The following is a 20,062-nucleotide window of genomic DNA, read 5'->3' as shown; positions in this document are numbered from 1 at the left end:
AATATTTATGCACAGCCAGATGGCAAATGTTCAATGCAGAACATTGGAAGATCTTCAAATTTAAACAGAAACAGAACATAGGAACTCAGAGATAATGCTGGAATCAGAAGACAGCTTTTTTAAAAAGCCCCAACTATAATTAATATCCTTTGAGAGAGAGAAGAAAAGATTGCATCCATAAAACAAGAACAAAAAAATATTAAAAAGGAAACAACTGAGAACAAGGAAAAATTCTTAGAAATAAGAAAAAAATCACAGTTGGAACAAAACCTCAGTAAAAATGTTTTTAAAAATCTCAATAACCTCAGCAAGGTAAGGTACTGCATTTATGAAGCAAAAACAATTCTAGAAAAAAAAAGAAACACTCAAATAATATTGAAGAGCTATTGAAAGTTAAAAACATTATCAGAAATTAAAAACTTGATAGAAAAACAAGGAGGGAAAAATGAGTAAATCCCTCAGAATAAAACAAAGAAAATAGGAGAGAAAATACAGCAAAAACTAGAGGACAAGTCCAGGAAAGCCAGTATTGGATTGCTAGGAGCTCCAGAAAAAGGACACAAGGAAAATGGAGGGGAGGAAAGTATCCATAAAATAATCCAATAAAATTTCCAATGGGCCTTTCAAACCTCCAAGTAACCACTAAAATGTATGAAAATAGACCCTCCCCAAGGCACATCACTGTGATATTTCAAAGGGAAGATTTTCTAAGTTTCCAGAATATAAAACAAACAAGAAAACCAAACAGGTCATCAAGAATCAGAACGGCTTCAGACTTCTTAACAGCAACACAAAGCCAAAGACCATAAGCAGTGTCTTCAGAGTTCCAGAGGAAGATGACTTCCAACTAGAAGCTCTATCCAGGTAAACTATCAATCAAATATCAATCAAATAAAAATATTTTTAAACAAGCAAGATTTCAAAAAGTTTACTTCCCATTCTCTTTTCCTTAAAACTTATGGAGGATATATTGTCCTCCAAAATGAACAAGACTAAAAAGAGAAAGATACAATGTGCTAATTTTCCTTTGACAGCCATTCTCCCCGTCTTTCTTTCTTTTTTTTAAGCATTTATTTATTTATTCAAAACAAACAACTTTTTATTGAAGTTTATTTGATTTATAATGTGTTAGTTTCAGGTATACAGCAAAATCATTCACTTATATACATATATATGTTCTTTCTCAGATTCTTTTCCATTATAGGTTATTACAAGATATTGAGTATAGTTCCCTCTGCTATACAGTAGGTCCTTGTTGTTTATGTATTTTATGTATAGTAGGGTGTATCTGTTAATCCCAAACTCCTATTTTCTTTCAATGTACACCTCCCTGAGTTTTAGCTGGGCAAGGGGCTTCCCAGCAGGGACACCACTGCCTAGTGTCACACACAGCTAACTTCTGGGCAATGGGATATAAGCAGAAGTGGTGCACACAACCCCTGGGTTGATTGTGATTTCAGAGAGCAAAGCCACCTGCTTGCCTCTGAACTCTTATGAGAGAAATAAGCTTCTGTCGTTATGTTTTTGTTACAGCACTTTAGCTATAACAAATACTTATGGGGTGTGGGAAACAGGAGATCCAACTCAGGATAGAGAGCAATGGAATCCCCAGGATGACAATGAAGGGAGATCCCAGGAAGAAAGCTGTGCTCTGACGTGGACAGCAAACAGTCCAGATTGAAGCAGTGAAATGCCCCATGTTGAGAGCTCAACTGTTGTCTTTTTTTTTTTTTTTTTTAACTTGAGGTGAGGCTGCTTAAAAGAGCCTGAAGCAGATCGTTATCTGAACTTAGTTTGCCTTGTGCTGATGACATTTCTGTTCTCCATGACACAACCTTGGCTAGTTGAGGGAGTATGGGCTTGCCACACTGCTATGGACGTGGTGTGCTTGGACCTGTTCCTGAAAGCTGGAGGCTGGCCATGGAAGCCGAAAATGCAGAGCAGCCCATTTCCATTACATATTTCTGGGGGATGCCCAGTACCTGTTCATACAATAACCTCCCCAGCCATGGTTGCCCAGTGTTTCCAAAGACTCATTTGGGAATACCCCTCTGGTAAACTCCCAGGGAAACAGAAGCTAATCTATGACTCAGAGCCTCTGTTCAGCTTATCTTCTCCTGAGGCCCTTCATCTGATGGTGAGAATATTGCCCTTTCCTTACACAGCTAGGTTGGTGTTTGCTATTGCTTTTCAAAACTAAAATGTATTGCTGAGGGATACTGTAGGAAGTAAAACTATAAAGGATCAGAATGATTACAACAAAATGAACTAGAGATCATCTCTATGAAGGGAGGAAGGGGAGGGGTACGTGGGCCTCTACAGTACGGTTTGTTGTTGTTTTATCTTTTGGCATGTGGGATCTTGGACCGCCAGGGAAGTTCTGGGCCTCTAAGGTACTTTATCAGTACTCTGGAAGCACGCTGTTATATGAGTGCTTTACTTCTTAACTTTGGAAGCAGATACATGGGTGTTCATTGAAATAGAACTATGCAATCTATATATTCTTATATACGTCTAATACATTTTACAGTATTTCTAAATAGCTTAAATACCTATGAAACTGATAAATGCGTGGCCAGGACTGGGGTTTGGGAGGGGTGGAGTAGTGTTGTAGTGTTGTTTGACATTTTAAACCACATGCATGTATTGCTTTGATAAAATAGAACCTCTGTGCTAGAAACTGGGCATATGAAGGTTTTTACGTCGAGGCTACTGCCTTTGAGTATTTCTGAATATGGCGAGAGACCAGTACAGATGATTAACTACAATACAGCCTGATGTTTTAAGATTACAGAAGAAGGAGCAATGACTTTTTTTAGTCAAGAGGCAGAGGAGAGGGTAGGTCCAGAGGGGAGAGTCTGTAAATCAGGCCTTGAAGGCAGGGTTTGAAAGAAGAACAAAGGATAAGAAAGGGTATCTCAGGAGGAAGGAACACAATGAACAAGGACACAGAAATGTGAAAGAAAGAGCAGGCAAGTGGTCTGGAGGTGATCAGGGACTGTGCAGTTTGCACACTGCACAGCCTCCAGGGGTGGCATTCATAGTGTTGTGCAGTGTGTAACCTACTCGATCATCCACAGCCATCTGGTTGCAGGGAGTGGTTAGGGTGCATAAGGGAAGGGAGAGGAAGCCACAACTACGAGAGTATTAGGAGAGAAATAGGAAAATGGAATGTGGTATGAAAAAGACTATTATTGAATCCTAAACATTATTCAATAGGCTAGTGTTGACATATTCAAATTATGAAATTTATAAAGTTACACCAACCGTTTATACTCAATGAAGGACAATAGCATGTGCCTGCAGGGGATGAACATGAAAAAACTTTAAACTGGTATATTCTGCAATAATCACATTCTTTAAGGTCTTGAGAATGTAGGAAAGAATTGGACAAAAATCACTGTGTGATCCATGGGTACTTCTTTATTAGAGAAGAAATTAACCATTCATAGTAGAGACTACAGAGGGAAATTAACTTAATCTTGCAATTCTAGAACAACCTTCACAATAAGGAATTCTTAAGTTTTCATAGAGTGAGGGGGAAAGAAAGGAGAGAGAGAAAATCATTTAGAACAGAGTTTCCCAAATTTGGCTACTTTCACAGACATATTCTTGGAGGTGGGGATACAAGTTTTCTAGGTAACATTTAAAACTTTATGTTTTACTTTTGTTTATAAACAAATTAATACACACTTGTTCACGATTCCCTGGACAACCATCTTACATAACAAGAGTGTTGCCACGTGATCATAGCATCTGCATTTATACCTCTGATCCCTGTGGCCCAAAATGAAGACCAACCGTGCTTAACTTTTCAGTGGCGTCTCTCAGACTGCATGCTCAGACCCTTCACGGAATTGTTGAATATTTCCTGTGAGATCTATGAGTTGTCACGGTTCAAAACACTGGTTCACGGCAGTGATTCTCACAGTAGGCGGGGGTAGGAGGTGGGGTGGGGATGGTGGCTAGGGAGATACCCTTTGAAAAAGCATATTCAGAATATCTATTGATTTCATAATACAAATTCTATAAAGTCAAACTCAACAAAATAATCTTTGGACAGTAGCAGAAAACCAACTATAGATTCAACCCAGGAGGTCTGGGGTATACTTGGTTGAGAATCACTGGTGTTGAGGTAGAGGAGCCCCAGCATGTGGAGAACACGTAGTAAGGAACATGTGCCAAAGAGAAGCAACATCTTTTGGGTCAGTGAGTGAATCCTAAGCATATCTTGTCTTTTTGGAAACCAAAGGGCCAATCCACAAGAAACCCGAGACACCCATCGAACTTCTCAGACCTGTTGTTTTGGGCAAGTTGGTCCCCTTTTAATACCGAGTCAAAAGAAGAAAAAGCTGTTTTTGCCCCCAAAATGCCCCCCACCCACTTTATTTGCGTTAACATATTTCAAACTTTTAAGTAAACAGTTGCTGTAGCTGGGTAAACGTAGCCCCAAGTCCATCCACCAGGAAGTGCTGTCGTTATCTGCAATGCCATCCAGCTCTCAAGGGGGATATCAGCCTGGGGTCTGCTCTGCTAGGAAAAAATACAAAGAATTGGATTTTCTTGGAAAAGATCAATTCCTTTCATTTTCCTTTCATTACCAGAACACTTACTCTTGCTGTTTAAGCATAATTGGTTACAGATGGCCTTGAGATGCAAGTTGCCAGTAGAATACTGAGAGCATAATATACTGAAGGACAATGCAGATAAAGAGACCTGGGGAATATGGCGGACTCTAGTGCCCATGCCAACATAGAGGTAGCTGGGGAAATGGTGTTTCCCACCTTCCCAGGGAAGTCGTAAGTTTTCTTTCATTTTCATCTAAGCCTAAATTGCTAAAGAGTGTTCCAGAAAAGGAAACATTTGGTACAGCAGTTAATTGGGTTTTGAGTGCTTTCGTGCATGGGGTGAGGCCAGAAAGCTAACCCAGACAGACACAGTGCTTACTTGAGGGGGTGACATTGTAGAATTGTGATTAAAAGTTGATAACATTGACTATTTTATTTCAAGGGATTCAGTTGCAGTTTTCAGACCTTGTTTTTTCACTTCCTGTTGCTATTCTGAGTAACCACCACAAATTATATGTACTCATTGCTCAAGGGTTAATTATTAATTAGTGGGCAATAAATGCTTTTCAAAGAACATTTTAAGCTGAACCCCTTTCTCCTTTGGCTAAAACAGAGTCTTTCCAGTTGTGAGTCAGTGCAATTGGCCTGCTTAGAAGCTAGCTTGCACTAACAAGAGCTGGGGGGAGGGGAGTCCATCAGACCCCAAAGGTATCTTGATTCCTTTCTGAAGAATTCATCACCCTATGGTTTTCCATTCAGTCAAAGATCTCCTTTAGGTTACAATTTTAGAAAACTTTGTTTTGTCATTTGGGAAGCCAGTTAGATTGAATTGATTTGCAGGGTGAACACAGGTAAAGCAAAAATTACCTTGATTTCACACTGCACTTAGAATAATCTAGGTTGCTTACCATGGCCTGTGTGCTCTGGTCCCTGCCCACATTTCTTACTACTTTTCCTTCTTTCTGTGCTTCACTCAGTCTGCTCTTGCTTGCTTTCAGTTCCTTGAATATTCCATACTTGTCACCGCAGGGCCTTTGTACTCGCTATTATTCCTTCTGCCTGAAAAGCCCTTCTGCTTCATCTGTACATGGCCGTCTCCTTGTTGTCAATCAGGTCTCAGCTCAACCAGCCCCTCTGAAAAAGGCCTTCCCTTACCACATTAGCTTAATTTACTCCCCATCCCCCTGCCATGTTCTATCAAATTATTCATTTGTTTCAGGAATTATTTACTTACTTGTTTTTGATCGGTCTACCTCTCTAGAATATAAGTTCCGTGTTATCTTTTTGTTCATCTCTGTATTCCCAGTGCCTCGTACAGTGTCTGGCACATAGTAAGTGCTAAATAAATATTTGTTAAATGAAAGTTGAGTGAAAAGCTTTCCTCCCATTGATTAAATTAATCCATTTGTAAAATGGGAAACTCATACATGATGTCACAGTTCCTCAAATCACCCCACATCATTCTTTCCCTAGCCAGAGTGCCTTCCTAGATTGTAATAAAACGTGGCAGTACAATTCCACCATCTCCCAGTGTTCCTGGCCCAGCGTCCCACCTGTCACTCACCTATAATTATTGTAGAGCTCCAATTTGCTTTAGCCGTGTCAACAGCTCCCCATTCTCATGCATATTTACTAGATCACTGCATCCACCTATGCACTCTTGACCGATGAAGACCCGAGGTACCTAAAAAAGCAAACAAGCCAGGACACTTAGAGAACATCATTATTAGATTAGACATTTTATCCTTCCTCTAAATATTTCCCATGATCCAAAGCTTTTCAAATCACTTCACAACCTCCTCATGTATACTCTTTCAGGGCAGAGATTTATTATAAGCATAACATTATTCATTCAAGAACCTTCTTAAGCCAAGATGCTTTTCAAATAGACTGTTCTGTGTGTGTGAGATTGTCTAACTTGTCAAAGGGATTTAAAAATTTTACACTATGTTTCAGGGAAAGAGTTTTGGTTGGCCGCAGCTGGACCACCCTGATTGAATTCTGATTTCTCTACAGCTGGGACCACACCTGAGCCCTTAAACTGAGCCATGCCAACCAGGAAGGAGTCTGTCTCTAAGTACAGCTGGAAAAGTATTTGCATCAGTTCTCTGTCTCTGATTTTAGACTCAGAGTTTATTAGAGTCGTCTCTCTCGTCTGTGAGCTCTGTCCTCAGCTAGGGAAGGGGTGGTGGTGTCTGAATCTCCTTCTCTAATACCTGGCCCATCATAAGATGTTTAAGTGCTGCAGCCCTGGGAGCGAGGACATGCATCTGCTTTGGTTTCACACCTGGCATGGGTGGGTGGCCCAGGGTCAGCCAGGCTGACACAGTCATTCTACCCACCTAACATGTTCATCATGAGTCAAACTCAGGCTCCCTCCCTGCTGCTAGGTAAGGCGTGTTCCAGGATTCTAGACGGCTCTTGGAAGGAGGAGAGAGGAGGAAGTCTTTTCACTGTGGCTCAGGCAAATTCCAGGCCAGGAGTGTTACAGAAAGGCTGACTGGCAGTGAAGAAACAAGCACAATGCGGGTACCCTGAGTGGTCAGGAGCAAGCAGGTCCTCTCCCAGAACACTAGGAACATACCAGAAGGGGCAGGAGAGGTGAAAGACAGAAGGCGGCAAGAATATTTTCAAAGCTTTTGACTTTCCTCAGAAGGCATAGTAATTCAGATGCATTTTTATTTTTATTTTATTTTTATTTTTTTAAAAAAAGACACATTTATTCAGCGTCATGATCAGACTATTACATTTAGCAATCAACAGCATGGGTGCAAAAAAAAAAAAAAATCTACATTAAAACCCTTTGTTGGAATGCTTTACACTTTCCACAGAACAGAAACTAAAATAACCTGTTATACAATTAGTCACAAATACAGTCCTCGAGTTTTGCCCATACACATGAGTATTGTCTAAAACATGTCTTCTTTGTAGCAGCTAGGCCCTGCCACCACTGTGCTTGGCTGAGTTCACAAATCTGTTGTAACCTGTAGCTTCCCTGTCACTTCTCTGGCTCTCCTCTCCTGCTAAGCTTTGTTTCCTGGCAGTAATCAAAACCTTCTGCCACTGCCATAGCTACTGCTGCTGCTGGAACCACCATAGCCACCTTGGTTTCGGGGTTTGGCAAAGTATTGGCCTCCACCACCATAGGGGCCAGAACTTCTGCCTCCAAAGTTTCCTCCTTTCATGGGTCCAAAATTGGAAGATTGATTGTTGTAACTGCCAAAATCATTGTAGCTTCCACCACCTCCAAAATTGCTTCCACTACCACCGCCAAAGCCACCTCCGCCTCCTCCGTTGTTATAGCTGTCACTCCCGCCATAGCCACTGCCCTGGTTTCCATAACCCTGTCCACCACTTCCATAGCCTCTGCTTCCTCCAGAGTAACCAGGGCCGCCTCCTCCATAACCACCATCATTACCAAATCCATTATAGCCATCCCCACTGCCACCATATCCACCACCACCACGGCTGCCACCAAAGCCACCTCGACCACTGAAGTTTCCTCCACGACCAAAGTTGTCATTCCCACCAAAACCACCTCCACGACCACCACCAAAGTTTCCAGAACCACTTCGACCTCTTTGGCTGGATGAGGCACTAGCCATCTCTTGCTTAGATAGGGCTTTCCTTACTTCACAGTTGTGGCCATTCACAGTGTGGTATTTCTGAATGACAATCTTGTCTACAGAGTCATGGTCATCAAAGGTTACGAAAGCAAAGCCTCTCTTTTTGCCACTGCCTCGATCAGTCATGATTTCAATCACTTCAATTTTCCCATACTGTTCAAAATAATCTCTTAGATGATGTTCTTCAGTGTCTTCTTTAATGCCACCAACAAAAATCTTTTTCACAGTTAAGTGGGCACCAGGTCTTTGAGAATCTTCTCTTGAGACAGCCCTCTTTGGTTCCACAACTCTTCCATCCACCTTATGTGGCCTTGCATTCATGGCCGCATCCACCTCCTCCACAGTGGCATATGTGACAAACCCGAAGCCTCTGGAGCGTTTGGTGTTTGGATCCCTCATTACCACACAATCTGTGAGCGTTCCCCACTGCTCAAAATGGCTCCTCAGACTCTCATCGGTTGTTTCAAAGCTCAAACCTCCGATGAAGAGCTTCCGCAGCTGTTCGGGCTCTTTGGGTGACTCTGACTTAGGCATGACGGCAGTGGAGGGGGGCAGGGGAGACGTTAACGATGCTTACTCGGCGGCGTCCACGAGCAGAAAGGAGTAATCTACCGAACGTATCTCTCAGATGCATTTTTAAATTGAGGTATAGTTGATGTACAATATAAGTTTCAGGTGTACAACACAGTGATTCACAATTTTTATAAATTATATTCCACTTATTATAAAAGATTGGCTATATTCTCTGTGTTATACAACATATTCTTGTAGCTTATTTTATACATAATAGTTTGTACCTCTTAATCTCCTACCCCTGTATTGCCCCTCTTCCCTTCCCTCTCTCCACTGGTAACCACTAATTTGTTCTCTATATCTGTGAGTCTGCTTCTTTTTTGTCATATTCACTAGTTTGTTGTATTTTTTTAGATTTCACATATAAGTGATATTATACAGTATTTGTCTTTCTCTGTCTGACTTACTTCACTTAGCATAATACCCTCTAGGTCCATCCATGTTGTTGCAAATGGCATTATTTCATTCTTTTCTATGGCTGAGTAATATTCCATTATATATATATATATATATATATATATATATATATATATATATACCCCATCTTCTTTATCCATTCATCTGTTCATGGACACTTAGGTGACTTCCATATCTTGGAAACTGTCAATAATGCTGCTATGAACATTGGGGTGCATGTTGAGATGAAATTTTTTTTTTTTTTAAGTGTGAGAGTTGAGAAAAAGGGCAGGATTATTTCAGGTAAGCCCTTACCTTATTTTTATTAAGAAGGGGGTCTGGGTGGAAGTAGGCTTTAAAACTTAAGGCCCCAAATTGGAAGACTCCTACACTCCATTGCTATGGCTATTTCCTATGTCCCGAGAGTGGGGAAGAGCACACAGGACTGTGTTCCAGCAGGAAAGCCTGGTAATGTCCTCCTCAGTCACGGAAGGTGACGCCTGTCCCACCTGCACTGCACGCCTGTGTAGGGACTTTGCAAATGGAAGTGCCATCAAGGCAACATTGCTTTTTTACTAGCTGAAAGAATATGCAGAAATATGAGGTCAGAAACCTAACTTTCCCCCTGGATCTGGCCATTATTTTAGGGAAAATAAAGCACCTCTCAAATTGCTGGGGGCCTTTTGGCTTCTATCTCCTCAGGAACAGTTGGCTGTGGTCAGTTGCAATGGTAAATAAAACAGAATCCTAATGTAATTCTAATGTAATTATAATACAGGGCTCCTTCTGTAGAAGCCTTTACCTAAATGAGGAAAACTCATCTGAGCTTTAAATAAGGACAAAGATGTATTCATTCTTGAACTTCTATTATTTTCAGAAAGAATTGAGCAATGGTCACTCCTCTTGCCACATCTCCACCTTTGGCCAGGTTGCTGGCCCAGGGGGTTTGAGTTCAGTTATTTGGAGAGAAGGCCCTGAGGAGTAAGGAGTCTTCTCCTTAGATAGCTGTCCTCAAACTTGAACCCTGCATCAGAACTGCAGAGGGCTTGTTAAAAACATACGTGTCTACTCCTTGCCCGCACATTTCTGATACAGGAGATCCGGGCTGGGGCTCAAGAATTTGCATTTTGACAAGTTCCCAGGGGATGCTGACTCTCAGAGGTCACATCTGCAAACCACTGGTTGGCACTGATAGTGGTTCATTCCTCTTGCGGTAACTGAGGCTTTGGGAACCCACAGGTCTACAGCAGCGCCCAGCCACCTGAGGCAGGCCCTGAAACATGATCAGGGCAGACTTCTGTGCAGACCATCTGGCACACAAGCTGGCTTGCCTGAGAGCTGAAAGGGCCCGTTGCCCTTACACCCACCCTCTAGGCTAGGCAACAGTTGGCTGTGGTCAGTGTGATCAGTTGGCAGCAGGACAGTGTGGGAGGCTGTGATGACAAAACAGGAAGCTGTTGATGCAGCTGAGGAAGGGAGACTCGTCCTCTGTGCCCTCCCCTCCTGGCCCATCCGCCTCTTCGGAGGAACTTGAGTCTGTTACTGCCAAGAAGCAGAGAACTGCCACCATAAAAGCAAGCTTGGGAATTCTGGGGCCCTTCCTCTCCTGGAGCTTTCTCCAGCCCCAGATTCAGCTAGGTGGCATCTCCTGCACTCTAGTGTTACTCAGAGGCTCCCAACACTGTGCAGCACCTCCTTGGCTACTCCCTGGTACAAGCCACCATCTTTTCTCATCTGAATTAACTGCTCTAGCCTCCAGAGGTCTCCCAGCTTCAACCCTCACCCTGGCCTTCCTGTAGTCTCTTTCCCCACAGCCACTGGAGCGACCCTTTCAAAATCAAGTCAGATAGGGTTATTCCTCTGCTCAAAACCCTTCAGTGCCATCTCATCTCCCGTCACAAGCACACTCCGTGTGATAGCTTGAAAGGCCTCGCCAACCTATACCACGTGATCTCTCGGACCTCATCTCCTCCTAACTCATAATGTTCCACCCATACAGGCCTCCTTGCCAGGCATACTTCTACCCCAGGACCTTAGCACTTGCTGTTCCCACTGCATGAAATGCCCTACCCCTACATTTCTGCATGCCTTGCTCCCTCACTCCCTTTAGAGATCTACTAAAATCAGTGAGGCCCTGATGACTCCATTTGAAACTGTACCTTGCTGCCTACAGCCCACCTGCCTTTCCTGTTTTTTTCTCCATAGCACACATCACTTACCACCTTCCAACATACTATTTTATTAATTGCATTTACTAGAATGTAAGTTCCACAAAGGCAGTAATTTTTGTTTGTTCTGTTCATGGCAGTATTTCCAATGTCCAGAAAAGTGCCTAGTATAGTAGGTGCTTAAAAATATTTGTTGTATCTAGCAAAATTATCCTTCAAAACCAAAGGAGAAAAAGACTTTCTCGAACAAACAAAAATTGAGGGAATTTGTTTCCCAAAGATCTGCCTCGTAAGCAACATTCAAAGACATTCTTCAGAGAGAAGGAAAATGATAGAGGTCAGAAACTTGGATTTACATAAAGAAAGAACATCAGGGAAAGGAATAAGTGAAGGCACTGATCTAGGAGCTGTGGCTATGGCGAAACCAAAACCAGTTTCTCCAAGTACATGGCCTGATAGAAGGCCTACGTTTCTGTAATCAATCAAGTCTTGCTGGGCTCCTACTATTTGCACAGCACACAGGCATCACAGGATAAGCAAGATAGCGACAGCTCTCAAGGTTTCCAGTCTCTTCTAATAGAAACCCTTCACTGTTCGGGATCATGAAGTATACAACTTCAAAGAGTTTGTTCTTCCCCTTGGAGGAATGTTATTCAGGACTCAAGAACCTGTGAAAAGTATTTTGAAAAATTCAAAAACAAACTTAAAAGACCACTAGAAGAAAAAGTGTTGCTTTACAATGAATTGAAAAAACAGTTGTTGAATGAATGCGTGAAGAGGTTTGTTTTTCCTGCTAGAGAATAGGTGCTGCCGGGCTGAAAGATGTAGCTCCCAAACCTGGTTGCAAATTAAAATTACCTTTTTGTTTTTTTGACAGGAGATAAACTCTATTTTCACTTCCAGATTTTTTGAGGTATAACTGACAAATAAATATGTGTGTATTTAAGGTGTACAATGTCATGGTCTGATACACATATACTACATTAAGAAATGATGACCGCAATCAAGTTAATTAACATACCCATAACCTCACAGCTACCATTTGCACGTGTGTGTGTGTGTGGTGAGAACACTTAAGATCTAATCTCGTAGCATATTGCAAGCATACAATACAGTATTACTAACTATAGTCATCATGCTGGACATTACATCCCCAGAATTTATTCATCTTATAACTCAATGTTTGTATCCATGTCCTAGGGATCTTTAAAACTACTGATGCCTGGCTGCCACCTCCCATATTGTGATTTAATTGGCATGCGGTGTGACTTGGGCATTGGGAATTTTTTTTTTTAAAAAGCTCTTCAAGTGATTCTAATGAGCAGCAACATTTGGGAACCGCTGGCCCAGAGGGATGCCTCACAGCGGGGGGCCACAGGCGTACTTACACTGCCCTGGTCTTCAGCTGACAGCAGGGGCCCTGGAAGCAATGAGGTAGCGTGTTTTGCCTCTTTCTGCACCAGAAGGCTGATTTCTGACTGGAGAGGCGGGGAGAACAGCCTCCCAGGCTTTACACTGAGAAGCCGGAAAGAACACGGTAAGTCAAACTAAACCTGAGCTAGGATATGTGTTTCTGCAAACGCTGTGTCCTAGAATGTGCGTCCTGAAAGGGAGTTTGGGTGAGCTGGTGGGACAGAACTTACCACCATGCCCCCGCCCCAGCACCTGAACTGATGCTGGGGAATCTGGTCAGCTGGCTATCTCGCCAGGAAGCCGTGGGTGCTGAGGAAGAGGAAGGCTGTTCACATAGAGAACAGCGGTTCTTAGGGTCCCACTGTCAACTCATAGCAAGAAGGGATTTAGCGGTCACCTCCTCCAGTCTGGTGCTGCAGCCAGGAGGTCCCTGAGAGTCACAGAGCTGGTGACTTACCAGGATCACACAGCAAACCATTGCGAGAGCCATCTGGAACTCTGGCCTCTGGACTCCCTAACAGGCCTGGAAACATCCCATAATTTAGATTAAGGAGCAATAATGAGCCGTTAGATTTTTCCAGTGGGAGGAGTTAGATAAGATAGGGAAGAAGGAGCGATTCAGATGAAGGTTAAAGAGAGCCTAGAGAAAAGATGGAAGGACAGCAAATCCCACTGGGCCCTGTGAACGCAAGGAGTGCACACGATTCTTGCGCAACAACAGAAACGCACCGATCACACTTGGCTCCTGCATCCCTCCTTCCACCCCAGCCCTGCAAGCGCAGACTGTCAGTGCTTAAAACAAAGACTCCAGATAGTTCCTCAGTGACTCCTGGGCAGCTGCTGGGCCCGCTGCCCCTGACGCCCAACACAGTCAGCTGTGCTCCCTCCTCTGATCTGAAAGCACCGTTGGCCGAAGTCCAGCCGCCCATTCAAGGAAGCAGTGTCCTCGCTTAGGCGCCCTCCCCCACCCGCATAGCCCTCCAGCCGCCTGGAGTGACAGACAGAGCCCTAGCGGTGTTCTAGAGAAAGGCACAGGCGTACCCCGTTCACAGCCCCGACAAGAAAAAGGAATCTGGGAGCCTCCTCCCCAGCCTTTTAGAAGGAAACCCCAGGCTCACCGTTCTGGCTCCCGTGAGATGTTGCAAATAATCTTGAATCTCGTTGGTGTCATGGTGGGCTGTGATATCGACAAATTCCAAAAGCCCTTGTTTAAAGGGCAACTGGCTGAGGAGCTCCTGGGCCCTTCTGCTGTAGGGGCAGGTGGGCTTGATGAACACAACTACCTTCCCAGGCTGGATTCTGCTGTTCACAAACACTTGAGCCATGCTCACAGGCTGCTATCTCCTGGGGAGGAAACCTCGATTGCAGGTATTGCTTGGGAGTAAAGCGGGGCCCCGGCCAGCTGGCTCTTATTTAAAGGAACCTCCCTGGAGGAGGAGTTTGCCCGGTAGCGTGCTCGATTTTTAAAGGGCCAGTCCTGAAGTCATTTCAGTCTGGAGTGATTCAGCAGCTAGAGTTTCGGAGGAACGCCCGCTGGTATGTCATCATCAGTAGCTATGTCCAGGGTGTCATTGTCCTCAGCCCTTTCAGGAGCGCCTGCTCTTGGGAAGGGAACAGAGTCACGTCACTCTTTGGGGAAGCAGAAAGTGTGCAGCCCAGCCCCAGGGAGGGGGCGGAGAAGGCAGAGTCAAACCTTTGTTGTCTCTGAGACACAGTTTCTAAAAACACATGCAAACAGAATCATTCAAGAAACAGAATGCGCTGAAATCTCTTTAGAAGAAGTGAACTTCAGATGGTGACTTTGTGTCCAGTCTTGCTTGGCCTGCACTGTTTGTCGTTGTCACTGTTTAGTGGAATTAGTTCCCCACTTTTAAACATCTGGAGATTTCACAAAAGAATCTGAACCCGCGACCTCTCTCTGAAAAGTCAGGTCGTCTTCATTTGTGGCAGCAGCTGGGGCTGAGGAGTTGTTGTTCTTTGGATAGGGCAGACAGCGGCTCAGGGATGCCACTGCCCGCCCCCCGCCGGGCTGGCTCATGCCTTCCAGACACCTGCTGTGCGTCCCTAAGCATTTCAGTTTGTGACCCTTGAACTGCACTTTAGCATGGAAGTGAATTCCAGCACAAACCCAAATTTCAAACTGCAGATCCAATGAAGGTCTTTTTCTCTGTTTGACCCTTTGTTTGTGACCCTTGGTTTTCACTGTTGTGAGTCTAAGGGGTGTAATAACCCACTTCTCACATTCACCTGAGTGTTGTAAGACGCTTAGGACCTGATGCTCTTCCCTGTGGTGCCCACGCTCCCGAGTGGGGCGAGCGAAGTCTTTTGTTCTAGGGCCAGTTCTGACCCCTCCATGTGCAGTAAGTTAATTAAACAAAGCAAGGAAAAAAGGAAAACCACCTCCTTGAAAAGGGAACTGTCCTTTTCCCCAGGAGGTTTTACACCGAAACTAGGGCCCAAGCTGGAGCTGCACACCTTCACTGATTGTGACGTCAGAATCCCAAGCATAGCATGATTGAGAGAAGGGAAGAAAATTGACTCCTGGAAGCAGCTCTAATTATTACTAAAATTAAATGGCAAAGCAAGAAACACAGATTCTGAGTCACAGAGAGGGACTAAGATACGAGATCTCTGGCACCAGAAAGAATGTGCTAGGGCAGGAGGCCTGAGGTGACCGGTCCACGTCAGGCTTGGGACTTCCCAACCCGCAGCTTCATTTTCTCCTGAATATGCTCCTGGCAGAGTCCTTGTCGTCTCTCTTCGTGTCGTCCTTTTGCTCGGACTCCTGTGGCCGGGCCCCTCGCTGAAGCCCGGGGCCTCCTCAGGGTCTTCTCTCCCGCGCAAGGGTCCACAGCACGCCTTGCGCCGGGCACTTCCCTCAGAACCGCTCTCTTCTCAGCGTCTGGGCGTAGCCTCTCCCGCTCTGCTGGCTCTTTTTCCTCAGCATGTGACTCTGGTCAAGTCTCTGCCTTGTTACAAACCACCACCACCACCACCTTCCATCTCCTTGACCCTGCTTTCCTGCCCTTCCCTAAAAGCCAAGTCTCATAGGACCTGCTGTTATGTTTGCCATCTGAACTTGACCCACCTCCCATCCTCTCCTCACCTCAGTGCGGTCTGACCTCCTTCTCAGCCGATCTGCTGAAACTCCTTTGGGCAATGTCAATTATGACCACCACATTGCTAAATCACCTTGCAGCCAGGTGTCCTGCCTGAGACCAACCCAGAAGTGTGGGCGTGGAGTTTCTGGTAAACTGGTGGAGGGAAACTCCCAAAGGATCTGTTTGCATAGGGTCCCTGGAGGGTTGGGTACCTGGGGCAGAGATCAGGGTGCAGGAGGAGAGGGCTTCTGTTGTCTGCCCTACAGGTGAGGCCCAGGGACTGGTGTCTGAAGCCTTAGGACAGATGGCCACAGGACACAGCTGAAGAAGGCCTTTTCACGAGACTTGGAACAGAAACAGATGGCAGAGAGGGGGGGTCTTCTCCACTTTTCAGAAAATGCCGTGGCTTCACTTCAGTGAAGAATTCAAAGCATAGAATACTCTGTTGCGTTAACATCATGAAAGTTTATAGCTTTGGCACATCAGGAGATGGAACCCATACATCTCGAGGGTATTTCAGGGTGGGCAGCCACCATGGGGGCTGCCGTCCTGGAGTGCTGTGGACATCAAGAGGGGGTGTGTGTGGAAGAGACATGAGGACTCTTCTTGGGCTTGTGCACCCCCAGGCACTCCCAGAAATACTGGGAAGCAAGGACTTTGGCAACAAGCTAGTGATCCATGTGAAATGTGAAATACGGGCTGTTACTATTAATGTGATCTCATTTGTACCGCAGGCTGATGAGGGCTGGGACAATCTGGCCACAAATGAGCATTTTTCAGGCTCTTTTGCTTACTTGCCCGCTTTGCAGGATTTGACCCTGTAGATCACTGTCCCTCCATTTCCCCTCCTCCCCCCAGCTCTCTTCTTTCCAATGTCATTTGCAGCTTGATCTCTTTCTCCTTCCTGTGTCTCTGGGTATTCTGTCTCAGCCTCTTCCTCAGGAGTTTTGCCGGCACATGGGGTACATCCTGGGGCTTGGTCCTCTTCTCACTCTGTGTACACCCTCCTTGAAAGATTTTGTCTGCACGCGTGGCTCCAGCTATCACCTTTTTGTTGATGAGCTCCACATTTATTTTTCTCATCCAGAACTCTTTCCTAAGCCTCAGGAATTGAGAGTTCATTGCCTACTGAGAAGACCCACTTGGGGTTCCTCAGGCATCTCAGCCTCTGCGTGACCAAAATGGAAGGCAACCTCCTGTCTCTTCCATCCCTGCTTATCCTCCCGGGAGGACTGTCATCTATCCATCGGCCAGGGCAGAAACCTGGGAGGCATCTTGACTGCTGCTTCTTCCCCTGCTCCCTGCTTTTTTTTATGCAGAGTGACCAAACTCTAATAATTTTGCCTCTTAACTAGCTCCCCAGTCTGACTGCCCCTGCCTTGGGCCAGCCCTCATCAGTGCTTTGCTAGATCTTGTTAGAATCTCCACCTTGACCTCATTGCCTGGCCTGACACGGCTGCTGGGATGATCTTTATGTATGTACATCCTGTCATGTTCTCTCTTTTTCTTAGGAAACTTCCATTTTTCTCTAGGATAAACTCCAGATTCCCTAGTGGGAATGTGGCCCTGTGTGATTGGTCCTCCCTGCCTTAGCCATGTCACTGCCTTTGCCCCACATTTCTCCGTTATCCCAGCTATCTCGAGTCTGAGCCATTGCACCTGCTCCCCTCTCTGTCCATGGTGTCCCTGACCCCCATTTCTGTGTGGCGGACTCCTGCTGGTCCAACACGACCCAGATCGTGGCTTGACTCCTCTAGGAAGTACCCCTGAACACAGGTCTCTTTTCCCCACTGGGTTGGGTGCCCCTCAGCTGAGCTCACACAACATGCTGTACTCTGACTCATGCCATTTCATTGTTCTTTTTTACTCCTTTTCTGTCATCTACAGTGAGCTCCCTGAGGGCAGGAAAAGAGCTTTCATCCCTATATTACCAGACTCCAGATGCACGCTGGTCCTTATCCATCCACCCATGCATCCACCCTACAAACATGAATCAGCTCCTCTGGGCCAGACACAAAGATCACATGCAGCCCCAGCCCTTAGGACTTTATAGTCTAGGGGAGACGATACAGACATGGAAAATGAACCCAGTGTTATAAAGCATTCTAGGTGGTATAATAGAAGTATGTATGGGCATGAGGGTGACCAAAAGAGGGTGGTCATTCCCGCCTGGAGGGTGCTTAGGGAAAGGTAGACAAAGATGAGCTAGGCTGAATCTTGAGAGAGGAGATGTTTTTGAGTCTACAAGGTAGGGAAGTGCACTTCAGGCAGAGGGAACAGGAAATGCAAGAACGACATAGAGGGCACTTGGTGTTAAGTGTAGTCACGTGTGAATAGAGCATTAAGGGTTCGAGGTGGGGAGAGAGGAGAGAGACAGCTGGAGAGCAGGTGGATCATGGGTGTCTTTTAACAAAGACAGTGAGGGGCAGTAATAGATATATTTTAGGCATGAGTAGATTTGCAGTTCAATGTTTGATGAATTCAGCATGTTGTGACATCTTCCATTTAGCACAAAGAGTGGCTAAATGCAATTTGACCACAGAAGGAGTGGTAGGGATGCTTTGAAGCAGGTAAACATTTAGGGTCCTTCAAGGCTCACCCTGGGACTGGTCCTGGCTTCCACAAGGCTTGGAGTGTGCAGAAGGGCAGCTCAGTGGGTGATGGGCTGCCGGGGTTCTGAGCTGCCCTCAAGACCTCTAGACTCATCATGGCTGCCCTTGGCCCTGTCTCTATGCAGCTGCAGGAGTTCAGGTGAATGAACCACGTTGCCAGCAACCCTTTCCAGCCTCAGACACATGACTATTCTGGTGTGTGGCTGTGCCCGTTTTCAGAGTCTATCTTGTTTGATGCTCTCTCTCTGGATCTCTCTAGATTTGACCTCAGAGCACCAATCTGACTCTCACCGTAGACTCTAACTCCAATTTGACCTCAGAAGACACTGATGCTGACTCTAACTGTGGTCCCTCACCTTCTACCTCTGAGGGCGGCTGCTCGGTGCTGAACTCAGAAACACTACAGCTCCCATTTACTATGGACCTACTGTGTGCCAGGCTCAGTGCTAGGAGCTTTACATACATCATCTCTAATCCTCACAGCGACTTTGAAAGGTAGATACTTTGGATCCCAAACTGACTAGAGGAATAAGGAGAGGGTCCCTGACTTGAAGGACTTGAAGTTCAACCAAGGTCAGGAGTAGAGGCTGCTTTCCAATAGGCTCCACCATATATTGGGAAGTCTCTGCAAAAGTTGCCACCTTTTCTAAGATCCAGGCTCAGTTTGATATAGCATGTCACCCACTGATACTGGTGCCTTGAGAGTCCCTGGGTCCCACTGAGGTTTCTTGCTATCATTTGAGCTCAAGACTGTATCCTTTACCTTTCCAAGTGTTTCACCACATGCAGCTCTTACTCTTTCGATTGGCTTCATGGGAGGGCTTTCTCTCCTCTCCTTAACCGAATCATGTCAGGCAAACCAAACTGAGCCGTTTATTAGGAATCTCTTTATTAGGGACAGCAGGAAGGAAGTGGCATTATGTTTCTCTCTTTTCCCAACTCTTGGTGCCAAGGTAGGACAGGGCATCTGGCCTGTCTCCTTTGGGATGGTTGTGACTGGGGAAAGATGAAAGGTGAAGGATTCCCCTTGGGCTGTGACTTGGATTCCCTCTAAGGGGTTCTAGGGTACTTTGAGAGAAAGCACATAGATTTAGACTTCAGAGCATCGTATAAACAAGCAAAATATGATAACTCCTGCTCTTATAGCCCCAGCCTCTAACCGGGTTTATCAGCTTGGATATTTTAGGTAGAAAGAAACAAAATACCCAGTTTAAACCAGTTTACATTAGAGGGTTGATTTTCTTGGCTATCAGGAAGTTGGAGGTAGGAGGCAGGCTCAGAGGCTCAGGGATCCAGGGCTCTGGGTGGGTGTATCTGAGATTCTCGTGGTCCTCCCCTCATGGCTGCAGGTTGGCTGCAGCTGGTCCAAGCATCCGTCCTCACATAACTGTGTTCAAAGGTAGGAGGAAGAGGGTAGCCCAGGCAGGGGGTGACACAGGTCACTCTCTGTTGTACGTGGCAGTCTGATTTTATCGACTAACACCCACCTTTCACCATCAAGAGCAGGGGTCTGCTTTTCACCGGTGCCTCCTTCCCAAGGTAGTTACATCGGAGGTGAAGGGATTTTCTGGACTAGTCCATCACTCCTGTGTGCTAGGATGCCTT

General features: G+C 45.3%; 2 protein-coding genes across 4 annotated transcripts; both read right to left on the bottom strand.

The window, feature by feature from the left end:
- Positions 1–3,403: 3,403 nt before the first annotated feature.
- Positions 3,404–14,106, bottom strand: GLRX (glutaredoxin). Of its 3 annotated transcripts, none has more exons than XM_079701907.1 (3): positions 13,863–14,106; positions 6,133–6,252; positions 3,404–4,533 (listed from the first exon to the last, which is right to left on the bottom strand). In XM_079701907.1, exons 1-2 carry the CDS (start codon positions 14,067–14,069, stop codon positions 6,139–6,141), a joined length of 321 nt encoding a protein of 106 aa, XP_079558033.1. In that variant the 5' UTR covers positions 14,070–14,106; the 3' UTR covers positions 3,404–4,533; positions 6,133–6,138. The 3 variants fall into 3 exon arrangements, with proteins under 3 accessions (XP_079558033.1, XP_079558032.1, XP_079558034.1); XM_079701906.1 differs by having other exon boundaries at positions 3,404–4,530; XM_079701908.1 differs by having other exon boundaries at positions 3,404–3,978.
- On the bottom strand, positions 7,234–8,743 carry LOC307051516 (heterogeneous nuclear ribonucleoprotein A1-like). Its single transcript, XM_079701905.1, has one exon. It carries the CDS (start codon positions 8,726–8,728, stop codon positions 7,616–7,618), a length of 1,113 nt encoding a protein of 370 aa, XP_079558031.1. The 5' UTR covers positions 8,729–8,743; the 3' UTR covers positions 7,234–7,615.
- Positions 14,107–20,062: the final 5,956 nt, after the last annotated feature.

Source organism: Hyperoodon ampullatus (assembly GCF_949752795.1).
Source record: "Hyperoodon ampullatus genome assembly, chromosome: 4".
Classification (NCBI taxonomy): domain Eukaryota; kingdom Metazoa; phylum Chordata; class Mammalia; order Artiodactyla; family Ziphiidae; genus Hyperoodon; species Hyperoodon ampullatus.
Note: the sequence above shows the minus strand (reverse complement) of the source record. Positions and strands in the feature narration are given on the sequence as shown.

Coding starts and splice junctions, on each gene's coding strand:
- LOC307051516 (XM_079701905.1), bottom strand. CDS start 8,728: ATGCCTAAGTCAGAGTCACCCAAAGAGCCCGAACAGCTGCGGAAGCTC.
- GLRX (XM_079701907.1), bottom strand. CDS start 14,069: ATGGCTCAAGTGTTTGTGAACAGCAGAATCCAGCCTGGGAAGGTAGTT. Junction 6,253..13,862: donor ATCTCACGGGAGCCAGAACG/GTGAGCCTGGGG, acceptor TTGCTTTTTTAG/GTACCTCGGGTCTTCATCGG.